Below are 14,550 nucleotides of genomic sequence, written 5' to 3'. Positions count from 1 at the left end.
CAGGTAAAAGCAGACGAAGACAGGGACAGGTGGTCAGAGCTCACCCAGGAGCTCGAGAAGGTCAAAAACAATGCGGCTTCCACCAAAGAAGAACTCAAGAGTTACATGGAGCGTAATGAGAAACTTCAAGAGGAACTTCAAGTGAGTGAAGGTTCTGTTTCTAAACTCAAGGAGGAGCTGCAGGAGGTGAGAAAGGACATGGATACCATCAAAGAAGAACTCAACAGTTACATGGAGCATAATGAGAAACTTCAAGAGGAACTTCAAGTGAGTGAAGGTTCTGTTTCTAAACTCAAGGAGGAGCTGCAGGAGGTGAGAAAGGACATGGATACCATCAAAGAAGAACTCAACAGTTACATGGAGCATAATGAGAAACTTCAAGAGGAACTTCAAGTGAGTGAAGGTTCTGTTTCTAAACTCAAGGAGGAGCTTCAGGAGGTGAGAAAGAGCATGGATACCACCAAAGAAGAACTCAACAGTTACAAGCGGCACAATGAGAACCTTCATAAGGAACTTCACACCCGTGAAATCTCAATTTCTAAGCTCCAAGGGGAGCTCCAGGAGGTACAAACAGTCTTGATGAAGACAGCAGAGTCTGGTCCTCCGTCCCCTTCTCCCTCTTCCTCTCCTTCTCCATCTCCCTCTTCTCCTCAGCCTATTTCCTCTACCACCACCTCCTCCTCCTCCACCACACAGCCCAAAAGGAAAGGAAGCAAACAGCCAGCTGGTAAAGGAAGCAGCACCAAAGACAAAGCATCTCTCTCCAGAAAAAACTCCACCCCTTCTAGCCAATCCTCCAACAAATCTTCCAGCCAACTGTTGAGCAGCAACTCAGAGCAGCAACATGCGACTGTAACAGACTCGTTCACGCAGACCGAACCTCTTCAGATGTCTGATCTTAGCCAAGAAAACAAATCTGCCACCAAAGAGGAGATGGAGGAAGTGATCGGAGAATACGAGGAGAAGATCGTACAGATGCAGGAGCTCCATGCAGCAGAAATCCTCGATATGGAGGCTCGGCACATTTCAGAGAGCGAGAACCTCCGCAGGGACACGCAGGCGCTGGAGGACGAATGCAAAGCTCTGAAGGCCGTCATAGAAAAACTGCGGTCTGCTGAGGTGAGGAAACGAGATGTTTTAGATGTCTGTTTGTTTGGATCCTTAGCTTGTTCTACATTTTTATCAGTGTAGTTTGATGCTTTTAAATGGCTTTCTTCTTTCTGCTTATCATAACACAGAAAGTCTGTGATTTTAATCTTTTTTTTTCATCCTCTCTAGGCTCCTACATCAAGACAAGACCGCCCTGCGTCTCAGTTCAAAGATGGCTACACCAGCGGTAAGTTTTAAGTGTTTTAAACAAAACTAGAGTAAATCGTTTTTCATTTCTCTTGTAGGAAAGTTGGTTTCTTAAGAGTGTATCTGTCAGTTTAATGTGAGGCTACAACCTGCTTAGCATGAATACTGAAAGCAGAGAGGCTGGAATTTTGTTTATCCTCAAGAGCTCTCTGAACCAAACCTTGGAGTGGATCTGTTATAATAATTTAATTGAAACAAACCTCACTAGGGTAGCTCTGTATGATCCACAGTATAAAATAAACGACACATATCTTAACTGAGCTTTGCTGGAGCCCTTCTGTTCATCCTGTCTGAACTTTTTTGCTCCTCTTCGTTCGAGCCAGCTTGCCTGTTATTGGCTGCACCTTTCAAACTGAAGGTTTGAACAGCATGTGGATGGGCCTTATCAATGATAGTTACAAAAAATGTCTAAAAACAGTCGTTTAAAGCCTGACATTTGATTCATAGGGATTACTTGCATATACTCTCGTTACCTGGTTTGAGTCCGGGAGGAGAGACAAATCCAGCCTCAGGGGGTCAATGTACTCCTAGTGTCAGTTTCAAGCCAGGATAAATGGGTAATGGGTTGCATCGAGAAGTCTCTATCCAAATTAAAACATGTTTCTCTGTGTCTGGAGACCCCCTTTGGCAAAAGGGAGCAGCTAAAAGTACTCTAACTTCAATTTATTAAAGTTTGGTCATATTTGTAACAGTATACAGAAATCGACTTTTCTTTTTTTACTTTGAGTGCCAAAAAGAGCTCATTTATCCTTAATTTTAGCTTGTTTAGCATTTGTTTTCTTTGTTGCGCTTCACTTTTGTGATTGTTTTTGTCATCATGCAGACAGCAGCTCAGACTACAGCCAGAGGACAGGATATGACCTCCCGAGCCTGCAACAGGAGTTCAGGACGACTCCAGAGGGAGCCAGGAGAGATGAACCACTGCCAGACCGGATCAAGGTACAGCTTTCACTTACTAATGAACCATGAGTGATGTCATAAAACTACAGGTACTGTGTAGTATGTTTCCCACCATGTGAAATGTATATAACAAAATCCAGAAGGTAATTGTTTTCATCTGGAGGCGGCGTTTTTATCACTCATCCAAGTGACTGAAAATGCTGCCTCCAGATGAACTTTCCCGAATGTCCTTGCCTGTATTTGTGAGCATGCAAAAATTTGAGCAATATTTTGTTTTCTATTCTTCAGAAACGTTGTAAAAGTTACACTTTTTCTGCATTGCTTGTCTCTAGACGTTGCTCCGTGAAGTGCACCAAGAAGGCATGCAGGTTCTTTCTCTGTCAGAGCTCCCACTTTCTGAAAGCGAGCCAGGCGACCGGTTCAACGTCCAGGGCTGGGTGAAGGAGCGAGACGCCCTGCTGGATACTATAGAGTCCCTAAAAAACTTCATCAGCCAGATGCAGACACACAGAGAATCACAGGTAAAGAAACCTCACCGCAAAACACTACAGCAGCCTAAAGAGTCAAAACCATTAAAGTTTAAAGCACCAGGGGGGTTTTGAAGATCCCGCTGTCGTCTGTTTGTCACATCAAAGTCAGTCAAGGGGCTTTACGGCATTGGCATCCTCTTCAAAATAACAACAACTGCCCTAAAATATAAGAAAGCCCTCTTCTGAATTTGCCTGAATTTGTGTGTTTGATTCACTGCAGATGTCCGGCAGTGTAGACTGGCGTGGAGAGCTCCTGGATGCAGTTCGGCAGGTGTTTATAAAGGAGCGCAACGTGCTGAAGAATGCCCTCTACAGCCAGCTGGACCTGCTGGACACCAGTGACGCCATCATTCACCTGAATCAGCTGGAGCGGAGACTGGCTGAGCAGGTCTGTAAAGAGTTCACCATAATGACTTCAAAAACTGTTGTAAATGTTCATCAGCTGCAAGAAAAAGATTGTAGAATTTTGTTAGCCTGAGTATAAGCTGCTCGTTAATTTGTTATAGTTTGGGTCTCTGTAGATAGTTATTTGAACCTATCATATGGCTGTTTGTGTGTCTCAAATACAGGACGCCCAGCACAGAGAGGCGATGGGTTCACTCCGCACTGCAGAAAGGTCCAGTCTCATCTCTGAGATTCATCAGCTCCGTGGCCAACTAGAGCAACTCCACCAAGGTGATCCCAGTTCAGAGTTCATTTTGCTGAAAATAAGTCTTTTTGTATTTTATATCTGTTAAACGTCTGCCTTCGTCCTTCAGGTGCCCGGTCTGCTGTCTCATTGGCTGGTGAAGGTAGCATAAAGGAGCAGAGGGAACGAGTTGGAGCTGATGGAGCCGGGGGGGCTGACAGGCTGCTAGTGGAGGAGCTAAAGGGTGAACTGTCTCAGACTAAACTGGAGCTGGAGACAACCCTCAAAGCTCAACACAAACACCTCAAAGAGCTGGACACACTCAGGTTAGACCAGACATTAAAGTAACAAGCAACGCTGGAAAACGCAGAAAACATATTAAATGTTTAAGATAAAAATCACAGTTTTGGATATATTTGCATAATAAGTAAAGAGTTTAAAAAGATTTTATTTAAAAGTAGTACAGTGAAAATGTAGCCTTAAAATGATGTCAACAGGGCGGAGGTATCCCAGAAAGCCGCAGAGGTGGATGCACTAAATGATGAGCTGACAGAGGAGAGGAAGAAGAGCAGAGATCTTCAATGGGCCATGGAGAAGGAGAAGTGTCAAACTGGGAGGACCGAGGAGAGCAGACGAGAAGAGCTGGAGGTAAGATGGCAGGAGCATTCAAGCGTGACGTCAAAGTTTTTTCCCAAAGTTTGAGTATTTTTGAGAAGAAATTGTGTTTTTTAAATTTCCCACTAGGATCTTCAGCTTTCTCTGGAGGAGCAGAAGAACCACGTAGCACAGCTGAAACTGACTGTGGAGCAGGAGCGACAGGCCTCCTCTCAGCTCTCCCATCAAGCTGAAGAGGAGCGTCTCAGCCTCCACAGGCGCCTGCAGGAGCTCCAGGTCCAGCTTGAAACAGAGCGAGCTAAGGCCCAAGAGATGAGCACTGCTCTGGGGAGAGAGAGAGATCTGCGGACTGGCGTTTCCTCTGATGGTGGTCACCTCCATGAGGAGCAGGTTCAGAAGGATGGGAGAAGCTCTGAAGAGGGAGGAGGTCTTCTGGAAAGACTGCAAAGGGAGCTGGACGACAAGCACGCACAGGTTCGATGCTACAGTTGCTTTAACTGTCTAATGACACCAGACTTCAAGGCCTTTTATCAGTGGCTAGGATCTGACTGTATCATGATTAAACATGGTTTCCCTCTCCAGGTGGTGGATCTACTCAGTCAGGTTGAGGCCCAGAAGCTTGAGGTGGTACGAAAAGAGGAGGAGCTGACGCTGGTGAGTCAGAGATCCAGAAGAGACCAAGAGGCACTGCTAGAGGCTCAGGCCAAGCTGGAGAGGCTGGAGGCAGAAATGGCAAAGGTCCAGGAGCAGCTGAGAAGAGAGCTGGAGAACAGACAGAGTCTGGAAGAAGAGAATGAGAGACTGGAAGGAAGACTGAACCAGTTAGGAGAGCAGAGGGAGGGGATGGGACCTGTGGAGGCTGATGGCCGGAGTGTGAGTGGCACAGATTTTACTTTAAAAAGACTTTTAGTAACATTTATTGTTTCTGATCATGTTATCAGGAGCATTGAAGCTCTGTTGTTTTTATCTTAACAGCAGGCTGTGTGGCACAGTGACTCCACGGACCGCACCAAAGACTGGGTGCTCCAGCAAAAGAGCGGAAACCTCCACACAGAAAGCTCCAGCGCGTCCCCTCACAAAGAGGTCTCTTCAACAGGCCACAGCAGTGGGCCGCATCATGGCCCGTGGCGCACGGTGGACAGGATTGTGAGCAAACTCCAAGTCATCTCCTCAAAGGTCCGCAGCATGCCGAGCAAAACCACTGGCAGGTAAACAAAACTGCTGTTTACTTTTTTCTTTTATATTTATTTCAGAAACTGTGCAGCACAATCACACCACACAGACCTCCTCTGTAACAGCTTTACTGCATTTCTTCTGTTCAGGCTTACTGCAGAGGTGGACAGTGAGGAGTTGTCCTGGGTCCAGTCCAGTCTCGATGAGGTCATCACCCTGCTGCAGCAGTCCCCTGGTCTACCCTCCGTCCCTGAGGTCAGCACACGGTCTCATTTTTGTTTTCCCTTCTACGCCGCATATTTCTGGATAAATAAAGAAATGTGAAAAGGAGAAACACCCACTCACTGCTAGTCTCCAGCCAGAATCAGCTGTTCGCATCTGCGTTTACTAAACAACATCTGCTGAGCTTTACACGTGGTTGTGACTGCTTGTCTTGTTTCCCTCAGAGTGCGTCCCTGCTGGCAGGAGGCTCCTCCAGCTCCTCCAACACGCTGACTGAGCGGCTGCTGAGGCAGAACGCTGAGCTGACAGGTTTCGTCAGCCGTCTGACCGAAGAGAAGAATGATCTGAGGAACCACACGCTCCGCTTGGAAGAAGAACTGCGACGCTATCGGCAGGTTGGACTGGGGTCAGGCGACAGTGTGAGTACACCACAGAAAAACCTGCTGATTCTGAGATGGAGCACAATACTACAGTGCTATTTTTTTCTGTAACAGTCGCGTGACCGTCCTGGTTGGTCTAAAAACTTAATATTACATACACATGACATGTGGTAGAGACAAATACCACAAAGATAATGACCAAGGTATTTTTATAATCCTATGTTTCCTTCATAATGCCATTCAGAACTTAAGTAAACGTTCAAACTGGCTCGCATAATGATACATATTATTGTTTCCACCGTCTGTCATTTGCCTCTGACTAAAGAGTGTTTTATCTTCTGCAGTCCAGCAGACGAGGAGCATCAAAGATGGACTCTGCAGGGTTGCTGCTTTCTCAGGAGCGGGAAGCTTGGGCTCGAGAGAAGATCCGTCTGGAGAAAGCTTTGCATTTAGCTCAGTCTCAGGTGGCTAGACTCAGGGGAGAGATCAGGTCCGAGAACCTGCGAGAGATTACCGGGCCTGATGCCGACAATGCTGCCCTCAAGGTCAGCAGATCACTGCTCATAAACTGCTTTGTATCTGAGTAATGAGTTAATTGTACTAACCCAAAGAAACGATGCAGAAGCATCGCCTAAATGCTGGAGTTCAGTGTTAAAAGACATTTGATGGCCTCTGAAGTTAAACTGCTGTCTTCTCTTCTCCCTTCATCTCTTTTTTTAACTTCCAGAGGATGTATGGGAAGTACCTGAGGTCAGAAAGCTTCCGTAAAGCACTGATCTACCAGAAGAAGTACCTGCTGTTACTGCTGGGTGGTTTCCAGGAGTGTGAGGAGGCCACGTTATCACTCCTGACCAGGATGGGCGGTCGGCCGTCGCTCTCCAGCCTGGAGTCCCTCAGTCAGCGGTGCAGGGGTGCGATGCGCTTCCGCTCTATCGCCAGAGTCTCTATCGCCCTCTCCAGGTGGGATCTGAAGCTTTGGGTTTTTTTTAAAAGGTTTTTTTTTTTTGTTAGTTTTTAAACCAATTATATTTGTTCATCTAGAATGCGTTTTCTCGTGAAGCGATGGCACAGGGCGACGGGAATGAGCTCCACGGCCTCCTGTGCTGTTAGTAAGAACGGAACAGGACAGATCTTAGGTAACCAAAGCATATAGCAGCTTGTAACCTCTCTATATTGTCATTTACATGTGATACTCATAATATTTTCTTAATTTCCGGCAGGTACAGAGGCGAGGGATTCCCCTTATCTTCACCCAGGTGGTCCGGAGATGTACAGAGATAGAGGAAGCGGCGGGGGAGGAATGTCTAGCAGCAGGGGGAGAAGTGGGCGGGAATCCCCTCGATTGGCTGTCTCCTCCACACATCACAGGTACAACTATCAATCAGGATGCTAACAATATTTATTATTAAACGGTTTTCCTTTTTTAATGTTTCCAGTCTACTTCTTATTTTATCTCCTGATTAAAGGAAAGAAAATACCAAAATTATTGAGAATAAAGCTTCAAACTTAGTCTGAGTAATTAAAATAATGAAACTGATTTGTAAAGTTATGATGAAGGATCACTTTGGACATCAGTTGTTTAGGCTAATGTATACTCATGAGTACTGTAGAGTAAACTGATTTTATTTCTTTTCTCTTTTGCATTAATGTGGAGTTCAGATCCTTTCCGACTTTCTTAAATCTGTGTTTCTAACGTGCAGGTTTCACATGTCTGGAGACCACGGACCGCTCACCTGTTCCCACTTGCAGAACTACGACCCCGACCGAGCGCTCACCGACTACATCTCCAGGCTGGAGGCCCTGCAGAGGAGGCTGGGCAGCGTGACATCAGGTAACACGAGCAGCCCAGCTCACATGCATTACGTGTGATCGAGTTACAGCTTTCTTCGTCATCTCAAATTCTATTGGAGAAAAACACTTTCATCTATATGTGGAATATACATAATTACAAATTTGGTTATGTCTGCTTACAGTACAGTACGTGTTTGCCCTGTAAAGCTGAGAAGCAGTGAACTCACATATTCTGATTGTTGCACCCAAAGCAAGCGCTGTGAAATAAATGCATGTGTAAAGGTGTGATCCGTACCCTGGGTTTGGCATATTTACTCAACTCCTCCTCTTTTCTCTCCCCAGGTGCTTCTTCATATGCTCAATTGCACTTTGGCTTGAGAAGATAGATGCTGACACGTTAACTTTGGCTTGAAGAAACTCAGTTGCCTTTTTCTCGTGCTGAGCGCTCTGCTGTTTTCTACCATTCTGGTGTGGACTGTATCTTTCCATGTGGACCAAAACACATTTTTTATCAGTGTACGACATGTTGTATTCAGGCTTTTTGTTGGTCGCCGGCACTTGGAAAAACAGCTACGTTTGTAATTTAATCTGCCTCTTTGTTGTGGATGATCTACAATCATGTATAATTTGTCTAATGCTAATTTAAGACTTTGTGATTAATTTATATGTTTGTGTTGTATGGGTGGAGCGTTATGTAGAGGATGTTTGGGTTTACTGTTAAGGAGGCTGCTGCTGGATATTCTACACTACACTGTTTTGTTTAGGCCGGACAGACTACAGAGGACATTTGTAGAGAACGTATTTTTGTAAACCGTTAGGAGCTTTGAATTTTCTGGGTATTTTGTCAAAAACTGAAATAAAGAGGACTACGTTATTTCAAAAAGGTTTGCTTCATTTCTTTTTTTCTTTTTGCATCTTTTTTGTTAAACTTTTTTTGTGGAAAAATTTAGCACCATCAAGCTTCATTCAGATAAACCAGCAATAGAAACAAAAACTCAGCTGAGGACATCTTTAGTCCTTTTGAAAGCGAATAATTATTTCTTTTAACACTAAACAAATGTTGCATAGGGAGCTGTTTAAAAAGCACAAGGGGGGGGTCAAAGCTGTAAAAATGAGCTTAGCCTTCCCATGAACCCATTTAATGGTCTTCCTTTTTTCCTCCTGCCTGGGAGATTCATATTTAGTTATTATTAATATTTTAGTATCCTTTGTCCCAATCTCCTCCAAACCATCTTACAATCACTCACAATGAAAACCTTATTCTTCCTCTCTTCCACCTCCTCCCTACTCTCACTACAGATCAGTGTCATCTGCAAACATCACAGTCCACAGAGACTCCTGCCTGACCTCATCTGTCAGCCCGTCCATCACCACTGCAAGCAATAAGTGGCTCAGAGCAGATCCGTGATGTCATCTCAATTTAGGTGTCACCACAGTTATTCCCTATTCCCTAAATATAGTGAAGGAACCCAAAGTACTGGACAGTGCATGACTAAATGTACACGGCCAAGTCTATTTAACCAAAATGATGAAAAACAGCTGTGTTGGAAGATAAAATGTTCATCCTCTGGCATTAGCTGACACGAGGCTCAGTATAGATCTCATCATCAGTGAGGTTTGCTTGTAGGTGGGAGATCTCCCATCCTGACGCACACTCTGTAACACAGCAGGGTTCAGAGGCTCATTTTCATATTTTTATTGATTTTTCACCCAGTTTCACTTGTTTGTTTGTTTTTTCTTTTGTCTTCACAGCAGGAAAACTTTAACATACATCTCAGGAATAAAAGATTCCCCACAGATTTAGTAACCCACCCCAGAGCTTTTAATTAAATCACATGGTCTTCCTCAGCAGATTATTCAGATAGCACAGGGTTGTTTTCTCTCTTCTCAAGTTTAAACCCTCATACTGAGTAATGCTCAGGACAAGGAAAAATATATACTGTATATACACAACTGGTCACAACTCATCTGCAGATGAAGATCATGTGACTAACCTTATAGCTCCAAACATCAGAGAGCTGTAAATGAACCTCGTGGTTTTAACCAAGTTTCCAGTGTTCAGAACTTTTAGCTACAGGATTTTAAAGTTTGCTGCAAAATCGATGATTAACTCTGGAAAACAAAAGTAAATACGTCTTCCCGGGTTGACTCAAAGGCTTCATTCAGTCTAAAGACGTCATAAGGCGCTAGTTATTTCTCCATTTGTATTGTTTTTAAAGAATTCACATTGTGAATAAGAGCATCAGCTTTCACGCTGGAGTCTCACAGCCCCTGTTTTTCTCTGCAGAAAGTCACACTTATCTACAAACATTCATTCATGAAGAGAGCCGGACTCTAGACGAAATACAGGAAGAATAAAAGCACAGCTTGGGCATTAAGAGCAAAGTGCACTGATGTCAATTTTCCTCGATTCAAGTCCCCACAAGGTTCGAGCTTTACTTCCGATGCTCGGATGTCTCCGTCTCTCACTGCTTCCTCCTCTTGTATCTGATGACGGGGTTGTGAGGCGTGTGGATCATCGTGGTGTAGTTGATTGTGGGGAAATATCCGTCCACCAGGTCAAAGTCGTACATGCGGAGCAAAGTGGACCAGATGGTTTTGATCTGGACGTAGGCAAAGTTTTCCCCAATGCAGCGATGACGGCCTGCAGGCGGAAAACAGGATGGATTTGATTTCATTGAACTCAGTTTGACTGATGTCTGGTTTGGCTTTGAGGTGTTTTATGTTTACTTTATTTTACAGCAAACAAAAAAGCGCTTCTTCATACCGGCTCCAAAGGGCACATAGGCGAACTTCTCCCCTGCGGCAGGATTATCGTTGAGGTAGCGATCAGGTTTGAACTCCATCCTGTCCACCCAGGTGTCATGGAGCCGGTGGTTAACAGTCGGGGAGACGCACACCTGGTGGCCCACAGGGATGGTGTATCCTGCTGCAGTCTGAGAAAGCAGAAGAGAGAGCAGGTACAGCAGTCAGCTGAGGTTGTCTGCGCGTATACATGACATCATAAAATCCAGTGCTGAGGAATGACCCATACCTGAGGAGAGCGAGCCATCCTCATCATCGTCATGATGGGTGGGCGGAGCCGCAGGGTTTCCTTTAAACAGCGCTCCAGCAAGCTGAGATCCTTCAGCTAAAGATGGCGACATGAAAGTTTAGAAAATATCTGGAGCATCAGTCTGGTTTTGAGGAATAAAATAACCTCTTTCAGCTTTTTTTTTTTAAATTTATGTAGACCTCCACCTGAATGCAGCAGCAAGGGGGCGCTAAAAACATCTTTACTCCTGTTACCGCAATAATTTTCTACAGCCAGCAGGGGGAGTATCTCTCACAAATCAGAGGTAACATCTGAGGGAGAATACTTACATTTCACATTTAAACCCTGCACATTTTTTTTTTTTTTACTCTTCACTATTATTAGCAGTAATGAACCTCATTTTTATCACAGTCCACGGGTGACTTTTACCTGATCGAAGTTGAGTGGAGGCAGGTTTTCCCCGCACACAGCCTTCTGCTCTGCGTAGCAGCGCTCCTGCAGGGCCTTGTCTTTGGCCAGGAAGAAGCCCAGCCAGGCGCTGGTGGTGGAGGATGTGTGCTGACCCGCCAGGAGGAGGCCGATCAGCATCCCTGCAATTTCGTCATCGGTCAGCGGCCGTCCATCTCTGAGGAATGAGAAAGTTTTTTTAGTTCTCAATCCTTCATAGAGTTAATTGTGATTTTTATTTCTTTTTGATAATAAGATCTGAATATTCTGGGTTAAACCAAGTCTCCTTTGAGTCTTTCAGGGCTGGACCATGACATTAAACATAAAACTGTTTCTTTGCATGTTGACTTGCACTGTCATTATGTAATCGCAGGTACATCAGTTCAGTAAGAGTTGGGCAGTAAGTGTGTTACCTCATTTGACAGAAATTTATGGATTTTTCTCTTATGCTCACAGACCTGCAGACAAACCTGCTGCTCTCTGTTTGTATCAAGGAAGAGGCTCATTAGCAGTAATATCTGACACACAGGTTGATTCCTCGCTTATAAACACAGTATGTAAGTCTATAGTGGCAACTGTGCTTTCTCCTCCAGCTCTTTGTTTACTTATACAGCAAATGTCCACACCTGTGGTCTGGTTTTGTCCTACTCTTTGACCCTGGGCTGTTTTGTTGTTTTAGCGCTTGTTCTGAGCCGCTGATGTCACCTTACTTGTATGTGGAGTCCATGAAGGTCTGCAGGATGTCATCTGCTTTCTCTTCAGAGCTCCTCCGTTTCTGAATCACTTTGTAGAAGATGTTCTTGATCTCTCTGTGAGCTCTGTCCCTCTTCCTAAACAACAAACAAACAAAAAAACAGAGGTAAATATTTCCAAACAGTATTGTGCTGTTTGCATCATATCACATTGAATCCCTCTGGTATTTCTTTTGCCTGTGTGATGCCATCTTTTTTTTCCAGTTTTGTTTTTTTTTAAATCTGTCTAGTCAAATTAAATCCAGTGTCGTCTTCACCCTGTGTGCAGACGCAGCACTGTACTGCATGAAGATGTGTGAGAGACCTACCTGAAGCTGGGCAGGGGCAGCCAGCCCGGCAGGAGCCACGCAGCGTGGGTAAATCCTCCGTCCAAGTCGGCGTAAAGCTGGGCCACGCGTTCATCCAGCATGCTGCGGATCTCTTTCCCGTGCAGGCAGCTGCTGGCTGTGAGGATAATCAGCTCGGACAGAGCCTCGAACAGGTCTGAAACAGGTCAAAGTTCATTGACAAACGTTTGGTTTTTGATCTAATCTGTATCAAGTTTTATGGTTAACTGTTTTGGACTCAGCGTTGCAAATATCGGTGTCTTACTTCTCTCCCCGCTGTCTCCCCATTTCTGAAAATACTCGATCGTCTCTCTCTCAATGATCTCGATGTGTTCCCTAAAACGAGCAATGTTCAGCCCCGTCTTAAACATCTTCTTCTGCTCCAGAAAAATCTGCAGCAGATTAAAAGGAAACATGCATCTCAGCTGATCTTAGCATGCAGAAACTCTTTAATACATTTCCACCTTCCTTCTGAGGCGTGAACTTCTCAGGTTCTGGGATACTCACGTGGTTCGGCACGTCGTAGGCGACTCCTTTGCCGAACACCGGAGTGGTCAGTCTCGAGTAGACGTCCTCTGCGTTCAGGTCTTCGTTCTTGCTGTTGAACATCAGCGCGGCTGCGTCGCTGCCCAGCAGGTAGGTGAATGTTTTGCCCACCATAGTGAAGCTGAATACAGGGCCGTACTGTGGGGGGAACAGCAGACACGCAGGAGTTCAGACGCAGGGGTCAAAGTAAAATAAATCTCTGACAACTGAGTTAAAAAAATCTAAATAATATATATACAGATTAAACTCTAGATCAGTGGTCCCCAACCCCCTAAATATATGATATGATAAGATATGGAACCTAAAATCAGATTAGGGATATTGTACTGTATTTAGCTTTATTTTGTATCGTGCTTTTTCTTTTTCTCTCTCTCATTTTTCATAAATGACTTATACTGTTTACAAATACCAAAACTAGAGCAAAATCAGTCAGGAGCTACAAGGAGAGAGCCAGAGTTGCCTTGGCCTGTTGTCGCTTTCATTTGCACCACAGGAGCTGAAATGGACTCACGATGGTTTAAAAGCATTTCCTCATTTTTAAAGCAGTTTATCTTCATGATCATCTGCTTTGTTCAAACTTTGAACCGCTGTCAATGTTTAGAGTTAATAACTTAAAGTAATTGGAGGGGGGGGCTAATCTTCATATTTTAGGACTGATTATTAAACTGTTTCATTTCTTCTGATTGAAAACAGTCGCAGGTTCATTTTTCAAAACACTTACTTTGTTATAGGCATTTTCCAGAAACTCAATGGGGCTCTTTCCAAAAGCGATGGCATGTCCCAGAAAGGGGATGCTGGAGGGTATGTAGGGTGGATGTTTCTGCGCAGAGAGACATAAATAAATAACAATAAAAAAAAAATAACAGTGACTTGAAACTAAAGCTTAGATAACGGTAACTGTTTTTCGTCTGAGCACACTCACCACGTCCACGTCTGTGGACTGTTTGAGCAGCAGTTTGGAGATGTATCCCAGAGTGAGGGTGAAGACGGACGCTGCTAACACCACGGAGGTCAGGTTCTCGTTCATTTTCCCCATAGTGTCCCCGAGCAGTTTAGCGCTCATCTGATAAATGTGCATCGACATTTTTCCTGATAGCCCCCGAAAACAAAACCTTTAAAAACTTAACCCCGAAACGGCCCCGGTCACCGTCCACCTGCTGAAAGGCTCTCGGTCGAGAACAGTTGGTGATATTTCCCCAAAGTCTCGACCTGTCAACACTCGTCCTGCCCCCGCCTGACCAATGCTGGATTTTGATTGGTTGCTGACCACGTGTCAGTCAAGCAGCTCTCGCTGTGAATGGTTGAGGCTACCTGAACCGATGTCTTGCTACATGATGTCACACCAGCAGGGCGACCATCGATTTTAAGACCTTTTTTTTTTTTTTAAATTTAAACTTTTTCATGTACCTCCAGAATTCAACAATACGGGACGTTAAAGTCCTGCAAAGATAACGAAATATATTATAATGTTTAATATTATATTATTATATAAACGTTTACAGCAATTCAATTCAATTTTATTTATATAGCGCCAAATCACAACATAAGTCGCCTCAACAGCAATAAATGAGCTGGTTTGCAGTTTGTTGGGGGTGTGTCGGATCATTAATGATTGTGACTGCTATCATGAAATTAGCAATACATGAGCGTGCACAATAGCAACATTTTCCTTTCAGTAAAAGCATAAAATCAATTGCGGAACCTTAAATAACTAATAACCACTTCAAAATCCTGTGATGGAGTGCAACTAGTACAGGAGCTGGGCTACAAATATGTTTTAAATGAGGTTTATTTTCATCAGTAGCCTTGAAAACCTCATAAGTTCAGTTCTTTAATATACATTATTTTAA

The 14,550-nt window shown here is 44.2% G+C and overlaps 2 protein-coding genes across 2 annotated transcripts in view; one reads left to right on the top strand and one right to left on the bottom strand.

Annotated features, from left to right (window-relative positions):
• The window catches only part of akap9 (A kinase (PRKA) anchor protein 9), a 65,653-nt gene extending 57,197 nt beyond the window's left edge, over positions 1-8,456 (top strand). The window contains exons 38-56 of the mRNA XM_085347021.1: positions 4-1,119; positions 1,279-1,336; positions 2,180-2,295; positions 2,589-2,777; positions 3,007-3,174; positions 3,356-3,461; positions 3,545-3,740; positions 3,912-4,062; positions 4,159-4,503; positions 4,612-4,902; positions 5,005-5,237; positions 5,352-5,457; positions 5,649-5,843; positions 6,149-6,349; positions 6,532-6,764; positions 6,846-6,940; positions 7,025-7,172; positions 7,505-7,635; positions 7,938-8,456. Of these exons, the coding sequence (XP_085203147.1) occupies positions 4-1,119; positions 1,279-1,336; positions 2,180-2,295; positions 2,589-2,777; positions 3,007-3,174; positions 3,356-3,461; positions 3,545-3,740; positions 3,912-4,062; positions 4,159-4,503; positions 4,612-4,902; positions 5,005-5,237; positions 5,352-5,457; positions 5,649-5,843; positions 6,149-6,349; positions 6,532-6,764; positions 6,846-6,940; positions 7,025-7,172; positions 7,505-7,635; positions 7,938-7,981 (4,122 nt within the window). The 3' untranslated portion in view covers positions 7,982-8,456. The remainder of the gene's footprint in view (positions 1-3; positions 1,120-1,278; positions 1,337-2,179; positions 2,296-2,588; positions 2,778-3,006; positions 3,175-3,355; positions 3,462-3,544; positions 3,741-3,911; positions 4,063-4,158; positions 4,504-4,611; positions 4,903-5,004; positions 5,238-5,351; positions 5,458-5,648; positions 5,844-6,148; positions 6,350-6,531; positions 6,765-6,845; positions 6,941-7,024; positions 7,173-7,504; positions 7,636-7,937) is intronic.
• Positions 8,457-9,281: 825 nt separating this feature from the next.
• Positions 9,282-13,863, bottom strand: cyp51a1 (cytochrome P450 family 51 subfamily A member 1). The gene is made up of 10 exons (XM_085345942.1): positions 13,623-13,863; positions 13,422-13,520; positions 12,662-12,838; positions 12,420-12,546; positions 12,137-12,311; positions 11,787-11,906; positions 11,059-11,254; positions 10,630-10,725; positions 10,363-10,531; positions 9,282-10,239 (listed from the first exon to the last, which is right to left on the bottom strand). Exons 1-10 carry the CDS (start codon positions 13,782-13,784, stop codon positions 10,061-10,063), a joined length of 1,500 nt encoding a protein of 499 aa, XP_085202068.1. The 5' UTR covers positions 13,785-13,863; the 3' UTR covers positions 9,282-10,060.
• Between the last annotated feature and the right edge of the window lie 687 nt (positions 13,864-14,550).

Source organism: Diplotaxodon limnothrissa, linkage group LG22 (assembly GCF_057381915.1).
Source record: "Diplotaxodon limnothrissa isolate DT_005_m linkage group LG22, D_limnothrissa_male_GT1.1, whole genome shotgun sequence".
NCBI classification, from domain to species: Eukaryota; Metazoa; Chordata; class Actinopteri; order Cichliformes; family Cichlidae; genus Diplotaxodon; species Diplotaxodon limnothrissa.
This window is presented reverse-complemented; position numbering and strand designations above follow the sequence as displayed.

Excerpts from the sequence above, each read along its gene's own strand:
- cyp51a1 (XM_085345942.1), bottom strand. The coding sequence starts at position 13,784 with ATGTCGATGCACATTTATCAGATGAGCGCTAAACTGCTCGGGGACACT. Across the intron at positions 12,547-12,661 it reads CCTACGACGTGCCGAACCAC|ATTTTTCTGGAGCAGAAGAA; the intron begins GTGAGTATCCCA and ends AATCTGCTGCAG. Across the intron at positions 10,532-10,629 it reads GGATGGCTCGCTCTCCTCAG|ACTGCAGCAGGATACACCAT; the intron begins GTATGGGTCATT and ends CTGCTTTCTCAG.